Source organism: Chiroxiphia lanceolata, chromosome 12, assembly GCF_009829145.1.
Source record: "Chiroxiphia lanceolata isolate bChiLan1 chromosome 12, bChiLan1.pri, whole genome shotgun sequence".
NCBI classification, from domain to species: domain Eukaryota; kingdom Metazoa; phylum Chordata; class Aves; order Passeriformes; family Pipridae; genus Chiroxiphia; species Chiroxiphia lanceolata.
Window position 1 is genome coordinate 19,126,702 of NC_045648.1, and position 13,213 is coordinate 19,139,914.

Consider the following 13,213-nt stretch of genomic DNA (forward strand, 5'->3'; position numbering starts at 1 on the left):
AGACAGGCACGACACAATGCACAGCAAAAGCAGAGTCACTGCCCTGAACTACTTACAATGTAAATTAAAGGGAGACAGTTTAGCTTCATCTGTAAAGGAACTGCATGCTATTGCTTTCAGAAGTGGTACTGACATGAGGGCACAAGGCTTAAAAGTAGACCAAGAACAAGGGAGAGAGAGATCCACAGCAAATTCCTACTCAATTCAAAGAACACTACACAGCCCTGGAAGTTGGCCCTTAAAACAGACTTGGATGTTGAGGACTTTCAGGTCAGACAGTTACACTAAACTGTGTACACTAAACTGGGCTGGAGGAAAGAGTCTCCAGCCCATTTGTATAGGTATGAATGTATTGCCTCAATAATCAGTATTCCAACTGGGGGTTTTTGTTTGTGGTTTTTTTTCTTTTAGTGGTATTCAGAAAAAAAAAAGAGGAGGGGGCACTATATTAGCATCCTCTGCCTTGGATCAAAGCTATGTTCAAATATCTTATCTACATTAACAAAAATTATCTGTGTTTGTCACACCATATTTAGTGGTATACAGCCAAGGAACATGGTTGCTTTCTCAGCTTGGACAGAAGTGGCTTCTGAAGCAGTCACCAACTGCCTCATTTGGTTGTATTTTTAGACTTGCTTCAAGTGGTGGGGTGAGGATGATGCTGACCTGTCAAAAGGAAAGGGAGAGCAAATCTGCAATGCCACAGTCTTGTTTGAGGCAGTGTCATTTGCCACTTTACATCAAAATCATCTTATTCAGAAGCTTAGAAACACTATTTTTCGCCACATAATAGGAAGGGGAAATACTGTGTTTTACAGAATGATTTCTCTAAGTGGAGTCATTTGTTACACAGCCTACAAATCCCTCTGTAAATGGAACATCAATCCACCCCCAGGAGAGCAAATCCCCCTCGTACAGACTCATACAGAACTGTGGGAACATTCAGAGATGTCCCTCCAGCTTCCCCTTTCTGTAACTCACCCAGATAACTCTGAGTTATGCCAAGCAGAATGAGCAAGGTATGGTTGATCAGTCTGGCGTTCTCCCCACAGGGTCCCCACCCCATCCCACCCTCAGGCTCACCCAAATATGTCCTTCTCAAGCTTGACAGGGTTTTTTTCTTACTGAAAACTGACTCCAAATGCAGCCTGGAGAAGCAGGAACGCTCCTGGCACCGCGTTCCTTGCAGAGCAAAGCTGCAGCTTTCCACTGAAGGGAAGCTACAGCCATGTAAAAATGTACAACCAACCCGTGGGACACGGGTTTGTTAAACACCAACTGCAGAGCTGAGAAACTGCCAGTGGAGAAAAGCAGCAGGAAGAGGAGGAGACAAACAGGAAGCAGGTTCTGAAAGGCAGCCAAGCTCAGAAACCTGCCCAGTGCAGTGCCCACCCGAGGGCTGGCACAGGCACAGCACCAGATCGATGCGGGCTGGAGGCTGTGCCAGCACAGCAGTGCCCGAGGCCAGGGCTCCTGCAGGACTGTGCCTACAGCAGGGGTTTAAAATAGCCCTTTACTCCATCACTACAGAGACAGCCACGAAATATCAGCATCATAAGAGCAATACTTTGGTCTTTCTGTAAAAAGCACGTTGAATGGAAACAAGATTAGGGCCACTAAACTATTTCAAACAGTCCCCACGGCCCTCACAAAACAGCCTGGACTTGGCTCTCAGAAGGAGCTGTAGCAATATTACAATCCCACTTGTACAATTACACATTACACTACAATAACACAGTGACCTGCACGGACACATCTCTGGCCTAACTGACCTTTGCTCAGCTCACTTTGTGTTGTCACAGTGGGTCAGCTACACTGAAATAAGCTAAACTGAAACAAAAGCCACTGCTCCCCCCTCAGCCTCTGCACCAGGAGCAGTATTTACACAGTTGTGGCAGCAGTGGGATACAGACCCTGTGCTGAGCAAACTGTCCCACAGACCCCAGCCCTCGGTGACAAACACATACAGGTGTGCTCTATGTATGCATGTGTGTATATACACACGTGCCAACCAAAAAAACCCACAAGAACACTGTTGGAAAGAAATGGACTACTTTTCCTTTCCCATGACTTCAACTTAATTTTGCTTAACAATCCCTCAGTGCCCTGTTTAACTAAGATTTGACAGCAGGACTCTCATTTTGCTCCAGAAAGAACCTGAAAATGGCAGCAAAAAAGAGCTGTCTCCATTAACATGTGAAGAAAAAAGCAGCAACAATCCTCATATCAAAATGAGAAACCCCTTCTTTGTAAAACACAATCCTTCTGCCTGTCACACATCAGGCCTAAGGAATCAGACTAAAAGCTACCTTCTCCAAAGATCTGGAAGCAAAGGTGAGAGAAACTGGCAAGGAAAAATCCTGGGAAGCAATCAGAAATGGTGAGAACACAAAATTCTGCACAAGTATTTAATCAAAATCATATAAACTCCATTAGTAATAACATCTCAAATGCAAAGATTTTCAGTCACGGGATTCAGAGCACTTCTCAGAAACCTCACTTCCATTTTACAGACTGAAAAATAGAGAATGAGAGATTGAATAATTTACCAAAAGAATTTTATCAGCATAGATCAGAACTGATCCTACTGTCCCATACACCTTAGCCCTTTAAAAATCATTTTAACTGCAGGGAAGGGTAGGATATCCCAGGACTAATCACTCTACACAAGACTTGTGACTTGCCAAACCAACTCTGAATTAAACACCTAAAACTCCCCAGATATATATACAACAGGTACCAGGTGTCAGAGAGTCACCTATGGAAGCTGCTATTCTAAGTAGGGAATTGCTGAAGTTATTAACATATGAGGAACACTAAGGAGACAAACATGCTGGATGTGGTCCCTCCTCTGGGCTTACATGCTGAAGTTGCAAAAAGGTTCTGCCCACTCCTGGAATTTACAGCTCTGGAATTCCCACTGGATGCAGGCACAACAGTCTCTTCAAAGACTGAGCAAAGCAGCTGAGCCCTTTTCTCCAGAAATGCCCATTCATTCAAGATGTGAATGTCTTAATGCACACACCTCCTACCCTTGGAGGACCTGCCTTCCAGACTGCTCCTAAGTGCTGAGGGAGCACTGACAATTCCTTCTGTTAAATTAGCACTCCCATGACTAAGTGCTTCTCCAGGGGAGCAGTGAGACCAAGCAAGAGAGAAGAGGGTGGAGCTCTGACCGAGCCCAGCAGTCAGAGCCTCTCCTCGGCTGCAGCTCCACAGCAAGGAAGAGCCATGCACCCTACAGTCAAACTCCACCACGGCAAACACACAGTGGTTACAACTGAGACTGGAACAGAGCATTTTCCACCAAAATGAACTGACCAAATCACATTACAGAGCCATGAGCACTCCTTCCTTCTGGCCATAAACTCGGTTATAAACCACATACAATCAAACAGCTTCTCAAGGCAAACATCCCAAGCCTTCCTCATCACAGAACATTAGTCAAGATTGCAGGATGTGTGGATATTTGCAGAATTCACACTGGCATTAAAAAAACACTTTATTGCCAGAATCAAAGAAGCCTTAAAGAATACAGATGTCCTCCAAGGTACATCAGTACATTTACAAGCAGCATGTAAAAATCCATAACAGGCAATATAAGTTACTCAGTACTAAGCACATATTTATTAATACAATGGATCACGTTCCCAGTTTTTGACTTCACATTCGTGTATTTAAAAAGGCAGTCCCTACAAGTATACACACCAGCTGTATTATTATCTGAGCCTGTTGTATGTTTACATTCTGGAGGAATCCAAAAAAATGAAATGAGGTCTCAACTAAACATGATGGTAAAATCATAAGACAGGGCAGGCCTTTTAACACACACACAAGTGCAGTAAGAATGCCAACACTGGTTCATAATCTAGGAGTAGATTCTTAGATTTTAAACACAGGGTTAAATGTCTGTGGTTGTTGACTGGGGCTTTTTGTTTGGGTTTTAGGGGGGGAAGAGGAGGGCAGTGTTTAAAGTGTACGTGCATCTGGGAAAAGTATCTGCTCTACATTTTAAGAAGGCCCGTGAATTCCAGCTGAGTAACTGTAATGAAAGTCAGGTGACTGGAAAAGGAAGTAAAGTGTACAAGAGGATTTTTTTAACCTTAATCTTGAGTAGCTAAAGCCCCATTCCAGACAGAGAATGTAGGAAAAAGGATTTGGAAACTAGAGACGTGTTCTACACTTACAAGCCCCCTGGTTTTACTGCCTAGTTTTAAAGAGTACTCCCATTTGTTTCCAAACTTCATTTCACATAAAGTTGTTCTTTCTATCCTACCCTCAGCCCCATTGCAAAGGGTTCAGTGCACTAAATTTGTTCTAAACTCTTTGACATGATGAAAAAAATACTCTATTTAAGAATATTTTACATAAGTTTCATTTGTTAGACATCTTTGTTGCCTATTTTAGAAAAACAGCATTCTAGTCAAAATGAAACCAGACAGAACGGAAAAGGTTTTTAATTACACTACTTAAAATCTTTTGCTTCAAAATCAGCAAACACACACATAACTAAAGAAAAAGTAAGAAAATATGAAATTTAAATTACATTTAAATCAAAGCATGGGAATTTATAAGGAAGCAAGTTTCCTGGTAAGCACTGCTAAACATACAAAAATGTTAAACCCTTCTTTCACAGTGAATAAAAGTCTCTACAGTATCAAGTGTTAACCTGACTCAAATCACATTCAAATGTAAAAGAATTTAATTAAGACTCCAAAGAACATTTAAAGAAATAAACAAACAACCCTCACAGCTAAAAACACCCAAGTTATTTCTCCTGTTACCTTTCAGCCAAAACCAGAAAGATTAAGTTTTTAGTGAGAAAACAAGTCATTTAGTGACAGTGTGTGAACTTACGAATAGCAGCTACTATTTGTGCTCGTTTGCACCTGTACAGCTGGTTTCCTCCTACTAAATAAAAGCACTGCTCAGTCTCATGTAAGAAATGTCACAGATGGTTGCAGTGAACCATCTCCATTTCCAGTGGAAAACCGGATATAATTCAGTCATACTAAGCAACAACTGAGCGAGAATATAAATCACGGGTATGGGAACAACTTTTCATAGAATAAGTAGGTCACTGAAGTGCCCGACACATTCCTAAGGCTGAGGAAGGTCTGTCAGAGAACAACGTGAGCAGCTCCATCTGCATGGAACTCCCCTCCCTCGCCGGCTCCAGCTCGGTATTTGGATTATGCAATCAGAATTCCACACTGGAAAACGCGGACGCTGAAAAACGCACGGCTTTTATTTGCCCGTACTCTGAAAGCAGCAGTGGGAAAGAGGGCAGGGAGGGGAGGAGAAGTTTTCAAGCAGGGAAGTGGTGAACAAACGGCGGAGGAGGTGCCAAAGCCAAGGCAGGGCCCTCCCGCAGCAGCAGAGCCAGCGGCTGTGCTGGGGAGAGCAGAGACAGCACAGCCACCGCCGAGCGCACACGGACTGAGCTCGCCAGCTACTGCACGGCCTTTTTGGTTTTCTTTTTGGTAATTTAGTCTTTCTACATGTCAAGTCAAATTTTAGGACACGTAGACGTGTCAGCAATTGATCTCCCTGCATGTACCGCATAAATCACATCCCGCCTGAAAGCAGCAGTGAAAAATATAATTAAAAAGAAAAAAGGAAAAAAAAAAAAAAGAAGTCAAACATCAGAGACAGGCTTATTTTAATGAACAAATGTGCCCAAAAGCATTTTTTAAAGAATCGTTGCCTCTATTTCTCCTTTACATTCTAAAACCAATTTTTAGTTGTTTGGCTACTTTGATAACTAATTAGCATCCAAAATTAAATGCATACATGCACATATTTACATACACATTTTAAAACTGAATGCTTTTAGCTCTCACAAAAAACAGATACTGTTCCTCACTGCAATAGCAGCATGGGACAAAAAAAAAGTTATTCAATCATTATGTTAGAGTGAGACACACAAATACCCATTTTCAGACGGCAGCCAGAAAAAAACCAGCAAAGCCAACAGTGGAATGTCATTTTTAAACCCTTCAGGAAAGGAACCTTCATGGGTCACTTAGCAATCAATAGCAGGTCAAAACATTCAGGCTGGAAATAGGAGGGAAAAGACAGCAAGAAGTCTTGCTTTCTTTATGTAACCTAGTACTGAATCTGTTTGTAGTCTCCACTGTTGCATTCCTACTTCCCCAATACCAGCTACATGAACTTTTGTAGTATTAGTAATACAACTGCTAACTATCCCTGTGAACAAAACACGAGAGAAATCGAATGCTCAGCGGACAAAAACATTACCAAACTAAAAACATGAACCAAAGAGTAAAACAAATAAATAAAATTTTAAAGGGTCACGGCTATTTTGAGAAAATGCACTTATCCTGACGCAGAGAAGCAGATGCTCATATTCACACCTATGAATTACCTTGAAAAAAATCAGTGTTTCCCTGTTTGCAATTGATAAGGACCTTCAACCCCCCCCCAGACCCGAGAGCACCATCCTGCTTCCCAGTGTAATGCTGTGTGCTCGCTCTGCTGGGGGCCGGCCAGCTGCCAGAGCCAGCCCCTTGTCCCGCCAGGCTGCCTGTGGCCGCTGGAGCACATTCCAACGGGCAAGAAAATCTGCCACAGACATTTCCGAACGACGTCTGCAAGATCCAAAATTACGCAAGATGCTCCCGGGGGGTAAAACAACCCCGAGCACCGGAGGATTGTTTTGACACCCCAGATGAGATTGCTAAATGGTAAGTGTACTCAGCAGGCAGTTTAACACCCCTCTTATGATCAGGGAGAAGAACTGTTAAGGACACAAAATCTTACACTACTGCCATACCAAGGGCACCATAAAGCAATGAAAACAACTCTAATTCACTCTACGATAAAAACTGTTTCCTCCAACAATATCAAAATATAAATTGGAACAGCCTTAACTAGCTTTCAGATCTAAATTTCTGATTAAGTTGCACTTTCTAGCCTCCATGGATTATTTTAATTCACGGCCTTTAACCATTTCTTACCCGGGTAATGGATGTTTGTTAGGCCAGAAAGCAAAGCATGAACGGGTTTCCCAATGAAGGGAGTGGGAAAAGGCTCAAAGCCCAGTTTCACTTCAAACACTGGGTCTGAAACCTTCACTCCGTCAACCTCAGACACAGATGTGACCAAAAAAATATTAATTACTAGTCTGACTCTGTCAGCCTCAGCACCTCAGAGCACTCAGAGAAACAAAGAATAATGCACTGATATTGTTTAACACCTGCATACCTTGAAGGGCTTGGGAAAGGCAGGTGAAAACTATCCTGCTTAAATTTAAACCGAGGGTAATGAGATTTGCTCTAATCCGTGGGTAATTCCAGAGCCTGCCGTGCACACAAGGGTCTCATCCCGCTCCCACAGTGCCTCAGACCTCACGGGAAGGAGTCACTTCAAATCACTGGACACTTTGAAACAGCAGAACAATTCCCCCTTCGATGTTTATCTTCAAAATCATCACGAAGATCAGACCCAGTTTCTCAACAAATGCCAATGTATTAAATGTCTACTTCTTTCCTCTGAAGCATCTCTTCCCCAGGCTAATGTCCAAGTTTTGTGATGGACTGTGGTTTTGTTGAGAGTATAAATGAATTTTTGAAAAGAAAATGGATAAAATATTAATCACCATCGATTTAAGTTTACTGCTTTTTTTTTTTTTTGTAATTAAAAGGAAATTTAAGTCTATCTTATGAGACTGAAATTAAGACTTTTACCCCATCTTCTAACAGAATCAGTTCCAAAGCACTTACAGGCCAAAGTAACTACTGACCCTGTGGTTTGCTCACACATCAGTGACTGATTCAAATGGAAAAAAAAATAAAATTACAATTTTAAGAAAAACAAGACTGAGTCTAAAAAAAAAACAAGTCTAACAAGTTTTACTTAAAACAACATCAGGGAACGAATCTAAGGACACATAACAACCTGCACAGGAGAGTTACTAACAAGCATTCCTGCACTGCAGTGACCCAGAGAAAAAGATGAAAGGCCACCCAACTTTGAAATTAAATTTAAGTGACTGAATAAAAAGGGATAATTTTTTTTTACATACTTGTTTTGACATTTAAATTTTGGGATAAATCTGGCAGTTTCCAGCTGTAGGGTGATAAATAATCCTCACACATACATTAGGCCCACACACTGCCCCTGAGCTTACCCTGAATTTTCCTTAGGAAGAAGGTCCTACCTACCATTCTCCAGTTCCAGCAAGTTCTCCCTCCTCCTGTATTCTAGTAATCATGGAAAATCATGGAAAGAAAGAATAAATGAGGACCTCTGGTAACAAAATAGAAAAGCAAACAGACACAAACACTCGTGGAGATGAATTAACGTTAAAAGGCAGCTGGGATGGGAAGGGAAGCCAAGAGGGTTAAAAGTCTGTGTACCTGAGCTTTTACACTGTACTTGTTTTGGCAGTGCCTGCAGAAGTGCAGTGCCAAAAATCACAGTGTGGCAGAATGTGTTACCTACCCCAGTGAAAGGAGAACAGTGTGACTGAGCTGAGAAAACAAAACCTCATGGGGGGCGGGCAGGGGGGGAAGCAGCAAACAAAAAACCATCGAAAGCAGCCTGGCCCAGGGCAGTCATGTGCTTCACAGTTCCCCTGCTCAGCCCAAAACACTGGCTCTCACATACAAAAGTAAAATATAAATATATAATAAAGGTAATATATAAATAAAGCATTAGGGGATAACTGGGGTTATTCTGAACTGAATTTATTAAATATTTTGGTACCTTACTTTAGACACACACAAAACAGTCATTAACTCAGCATATGGATTTCCACCATAATCATTGTTCACCAGGCCTCAAACAGCTTCCTGGTGCTGGCTCCCCTCTTTTGTGGTCCCAGCCTCACCTCCAAATGCCAATAACTATGTAACTTAACACAAGTCAGAATGCAAGAAACAGATGCCAGGCAAATATATTTCCTTTTGCAGGAAATACCAGCCTGTGGCCAGAACTGCTCTTCAATACCTAACAAAATGGTGCTATTTAAGGAAAAAAAAAAGTATTAATTTGATAGTGATCTGAAAAGTAATAAGTTTTAAGGATTTCAGAAGTGCAATTCCCCTTTAAAAGAAAGAAAAAAAAAATCACAGAATCTCTATTTCAGCAGACACAATCCCATGTCTGCAGTTGTCCTAAAAACACAACTTCAAATTCTACATTGAACAACCAGTGAGTCCAGTGAGAACACTTAATGGTGGAAAACCTCCTCGGATTTCCACAGGTGTGCTCAGAAGATTGTAATCTCGCTTAGGTGAGACACAGCTCCCTGTGGTTTGATGAGTCTGTGAAAAGTTGTTGAGCAATACCACATCTGAGCAGTTCCAGACTGCTTTCCATAATTACACGATTTGCACAACAGTGCTGAAGGTGTGGCCCATCTTACAAATTCAACAGATTCAGTCTGTGACACTTTGCAGTCCTGCCAATGCCTCCAGCTACTCTGCTTCCAACTTGAGCAGAAGTTTCAGAAATTAAAGTGCTTGGAAAGACTGCACTCTAATTGGAATTAGCAGACATCTGCATGCAGCATTTCATGTGACAGCACTGATTAAAAGCCGTTTTCAGTTTCTGTACTATTTCTACTTTATATATTCATCTCCTCCGAAATGCCCAATTACCAAAACAACACACTGTCTCTGGATCTGCAGAAAAATCATTCTGTGCTCTCCTTTGATAGTCCTGAAGCTCCTCAAAGCAAAGCTGCTCTCTGCACTGCTCACTGCACAGGGCATGCCTGACTGCATTAAATACTCGGGGGAAAGCAAAACCATTCTCTAAACACGAGTGGCTTAAACTCTCAGACCTCCAACCTATGTGACAGTAACAGAAGTTCTGGAGACACTCAACAATGAACATACGGTATTACTTACTCATTTAGAGCAAAAACTTTCTCACTTGGATCAACACCCCTGTTGCCAATGCTTCCTCTTAGTGCTTTTTAGTGTGTCCCTTCTCCACAAGGCCTCCAAAACCAACTCTGGCAGGCAGCTTTCAAGGGGAACTGATTAAGGCCAAAAGAGCAATTCAGGCTGATGCACATGCTCGGTAACTTGAGTAAAGCTGGCTCCAAATACCAGCACCAAATGCAACACTCCTACATTGCACAACGACACAGCATTCAATGCTGTGAATCAAATAACAATATTCCAAAGTGCCTCCAGATTGTGAAATTATTGCTGCAATCAAGAGGTTTTGCAGAGAGACAAGGAAAAGGTACTTAACCAATGTGCACCGTTCAGCACGGCAACTCCAGCTCCCCAAATCTCAGAAACACCAGATAATGATAAAAATAGCCACGGGCACTCTGAGCTAAGAACTCGCTCTCCAACCTACTCTGCAATGTTTTGCTATCGCTGGCACGGCAGGTGGCTGCCAGAAAGCTTCCTGGAGCACCCTCCTTTTCTGGAAAGGTCAGCAGCAACCAGCAACAGGACTGACAACGAGCTCTGAGTTAAAGCCAACGTACGTGACGAGAGATGCCTTGTAATTACAGAATGCAGAAAATTACCTCCCCAATACTTTTCTCCAACTGACAGGCCGCTGAGAACAAAAAGAACTAAACCCACAGAACTTTAGAAATGGTATCAAAAGTAATAGGAAATGCATTAAATTTCGACAAGATATTAATTTTCACACGGTGTTTTCTCTGTTTAATTTTATATTACCAGAAAAACTAGCAAATAATACATGGCATTTACAGTGACTTGACACAAACCAGTATTACATATCTTTTAAAAAAATTAAGGTCCTTGAAATGAATACAAATAAGAAAAACACAATACTCTACATACCAATAGGGAGTTAATGCAACAATAATCACGTTACTAGCTGAAAGTGAGAAGCGAGGCACTGCATTTTACTACACCAGCAGAAATGCAACATTTATTTTGAAAAAGAACGATTTTCATTTACTTTAAATTAAAAAGAGCTTGCTGTTTGTTCACTGGAATGTTTTAAGTTCAGTGTACTTCTTCTCTAGCCACTTGTTAAGATTTCCACAGTTATCTGTGTGAGTACTGTGTGACTTATCTTAATTTTCTTTAAAAGCATTACAAACAAGAAACTCCCCCAGATATGGCAGCGAGTTCCCTTCTTCCTGCCTCAGAGCTGTAAAATAAATCAGTTGATTGCCCAGCACCTGGCTCTCCCTGTAAGTGCTGCTTTGGGAGAAATACCTCTGAACAACAAAGAAAAACTTGTTCTAACTGCTGAACTTCTTTGTTGAGAAGCAGAAGCAGCATGAAAAACAGAGACCTGCAGCTGTAAACTGGCTTTTTTTCTTTTTTTAAGCTGGGAAGTTATATTAATACCTCATTATATATTTTTAGTTTTGGCACTTTTATCTTTCTTAAGTTCCCTGAAGGGTGGTTCCTACCGCCATATGCTTCTGGTTGACAACTTTGCTCACCCTTGATATTCCGAAGATAACAGATGGACCCAGAGACTTAAACTTCTTGTAAATAATTTTTTTTCCTCAGTAAAGAAACATCAGGGACAACGAGTTTCCCCGTGCTTCTCCCACTCTTTCTAATCATTTCTCCGCATGGCTGCGCTGCGAAGTGAACACCCTCCGAACCAAAAAGCATTTCAGAGAAAAGTAACTGGTTTGGCCAAAGGAAGCAGCGACGCTACCACACCTTGGCTCCCGGAAACTGCAATCAGGGAACAAGTTAAGCAGGCACAGCCTTCCCACACGGAGGCACCGACGCTGCCAGACAAAGGACAATCGTCTTTCCTTTAAAAACAAGGGACACCTCAAATTACCCAGCCGTCCAGGGCTCCCCGATCGGTCATTCCCAAGGGAGGCTTTCCCTCCAGCGCCCACCGGCTGCCCCTCTAAGCGGGGCCTACTTCCCACCTTAAACCGGGCTGCCCTCTGCTTTCATACCCAGCCTGACTAAAACTCCAGCAAACAAAAACACGTACCAAAATCCACGGCAAACCTCGGGGGTTACCTGTGTGGAAGTGTGCGGTGACCCATGAGAAAGCTAAATCTGAAGCACCTCGAGCACGGCACCTTTAAAGGGAAAGCCCCTGAACAAACAAGATCGTGCGAGGGACAGAACCGAAGGCAGGGTATATTGCACAGGCGGTAATTTGCATTATTAAATCGAAGAGCAAAGTACTAAAAACAGACGGCGACTACACCCGCACCGACCCACGGACAGAGCGGGTGAGCCCCGAGCGCCCTCACCGCGGACCGAAGGGGGGTCCCGAGCGACGCCTCCAGCCGCAGCACTCCAATAAACTACACTCTGCAAAGTCCTCGCACAGATGTATGTTCCAAAAAAACCACAAACCAAAAGGAGAGTAATCTCGGTCGGATTTCCAGCACCCCCCGACCCCACAGCCGCCCCCGGTCCCTCAGCGCCGGTCCGGGCAGAGCCCGCCCGCGGCCCCTCCGCGGACAAAAGGAGAGCGGAGCGGCCCCGGGCCGGGGGGCACCGGCCCCGGGACAAAGTCCGGGTCCGCCCCGGCCGGCCGGGGCTGCGGGGGCAGCAGCGGGGCAGCAGCGGGCTGTGAGGCAGCCCCCGCCCCGCACACCCCGCACACCCCGCGGGCGGCGGGACGCGCAGCCCCCCCCGGGAGGGTCCCGCGGGGCGGCCCCGCCGGAGCGGGCCGGGGCTGCCGCCCTGCCCCGCGCCCCCGGGCCCTCCCCCGGCCGCGGGGGCCCTCCCGCCGCCGGGCACCGAGGACAAAGGAGCGGCCGGGCCACCGCGGGCCGGGCGGGCCGCGCAGCGCAGGCCGCACTCACCGCTGCAGCACCAGGAGGAGGGCGAGCCCTGCGGGAACTTGGCCGAGTCGGGCGCGATGCAGACGCTGGAGCCGAGGTGCGGGCACTCCATGGCGGGGTGCGGGGCGCGGAGCGGGGCGGGCGGGCGGCTCCTCGCGGCGCTACAGCGGCGGCGCCCCGCGCACAACAGCCATCTTAGGGCCGCCTCCCGCTCCGCTCCGCGCCGCCCGCGCCGGGCTTTGGGGGCGCCCGTCAGCCCGCTCCGCGCTCCGCCCGCCGCGCTTTGCCGGCAGCCGTGACGGGAGCGCTCGTGCTCGGGAGCGACCTGAGGGAGGCAGGGAAGGGTTTGGGTGGGGAGGGACCGCGGAGACACCCCCTCCCACCCCTGCCGTGGGCAGGGACGCCTCCCGCTAGCCCGGGTTGCTCCAAGCCCCGTCCAACCTGGCCTTGGACACTTCCAGGGACGGGGCA

At 45.0% G+C, this 13,213-nt stretch overlaps 1 protein-coding gene across 3 annotated transcripts in view; it reads right to left on the minus strand.

The window, feature by feature from the left end:
• USP3 (ubiquitin specific peptidase 3) overlaps positions 1-12,956 on the minus strand; it is a 42,003-nt gene extending 29,047 nt beyond the window's left edge. Inside the window, exon 1 of one of the 3 annotated variants that reach the window (XM_032700295.1) lies at positions 12,764-12,956. In XM_032700295.1, the coding sequence (XP_032556186.1) occupies positions 12,764-12,854 (91 nt within the window). In that variant the 5' untranslated portion in view covers positions 12,855-12,956. Of the gene's footprint in view, positions 1-8,152; positions 8,205-12,763 lie in introns of those variants that run through there. The other 2 variants (XM_032700296.1, XM_032700297.1) reach the window with 2 other exon arrangements.
• Between the last annotated feature and the right edge of the window lie 257 nt (positions 12,957-13,213).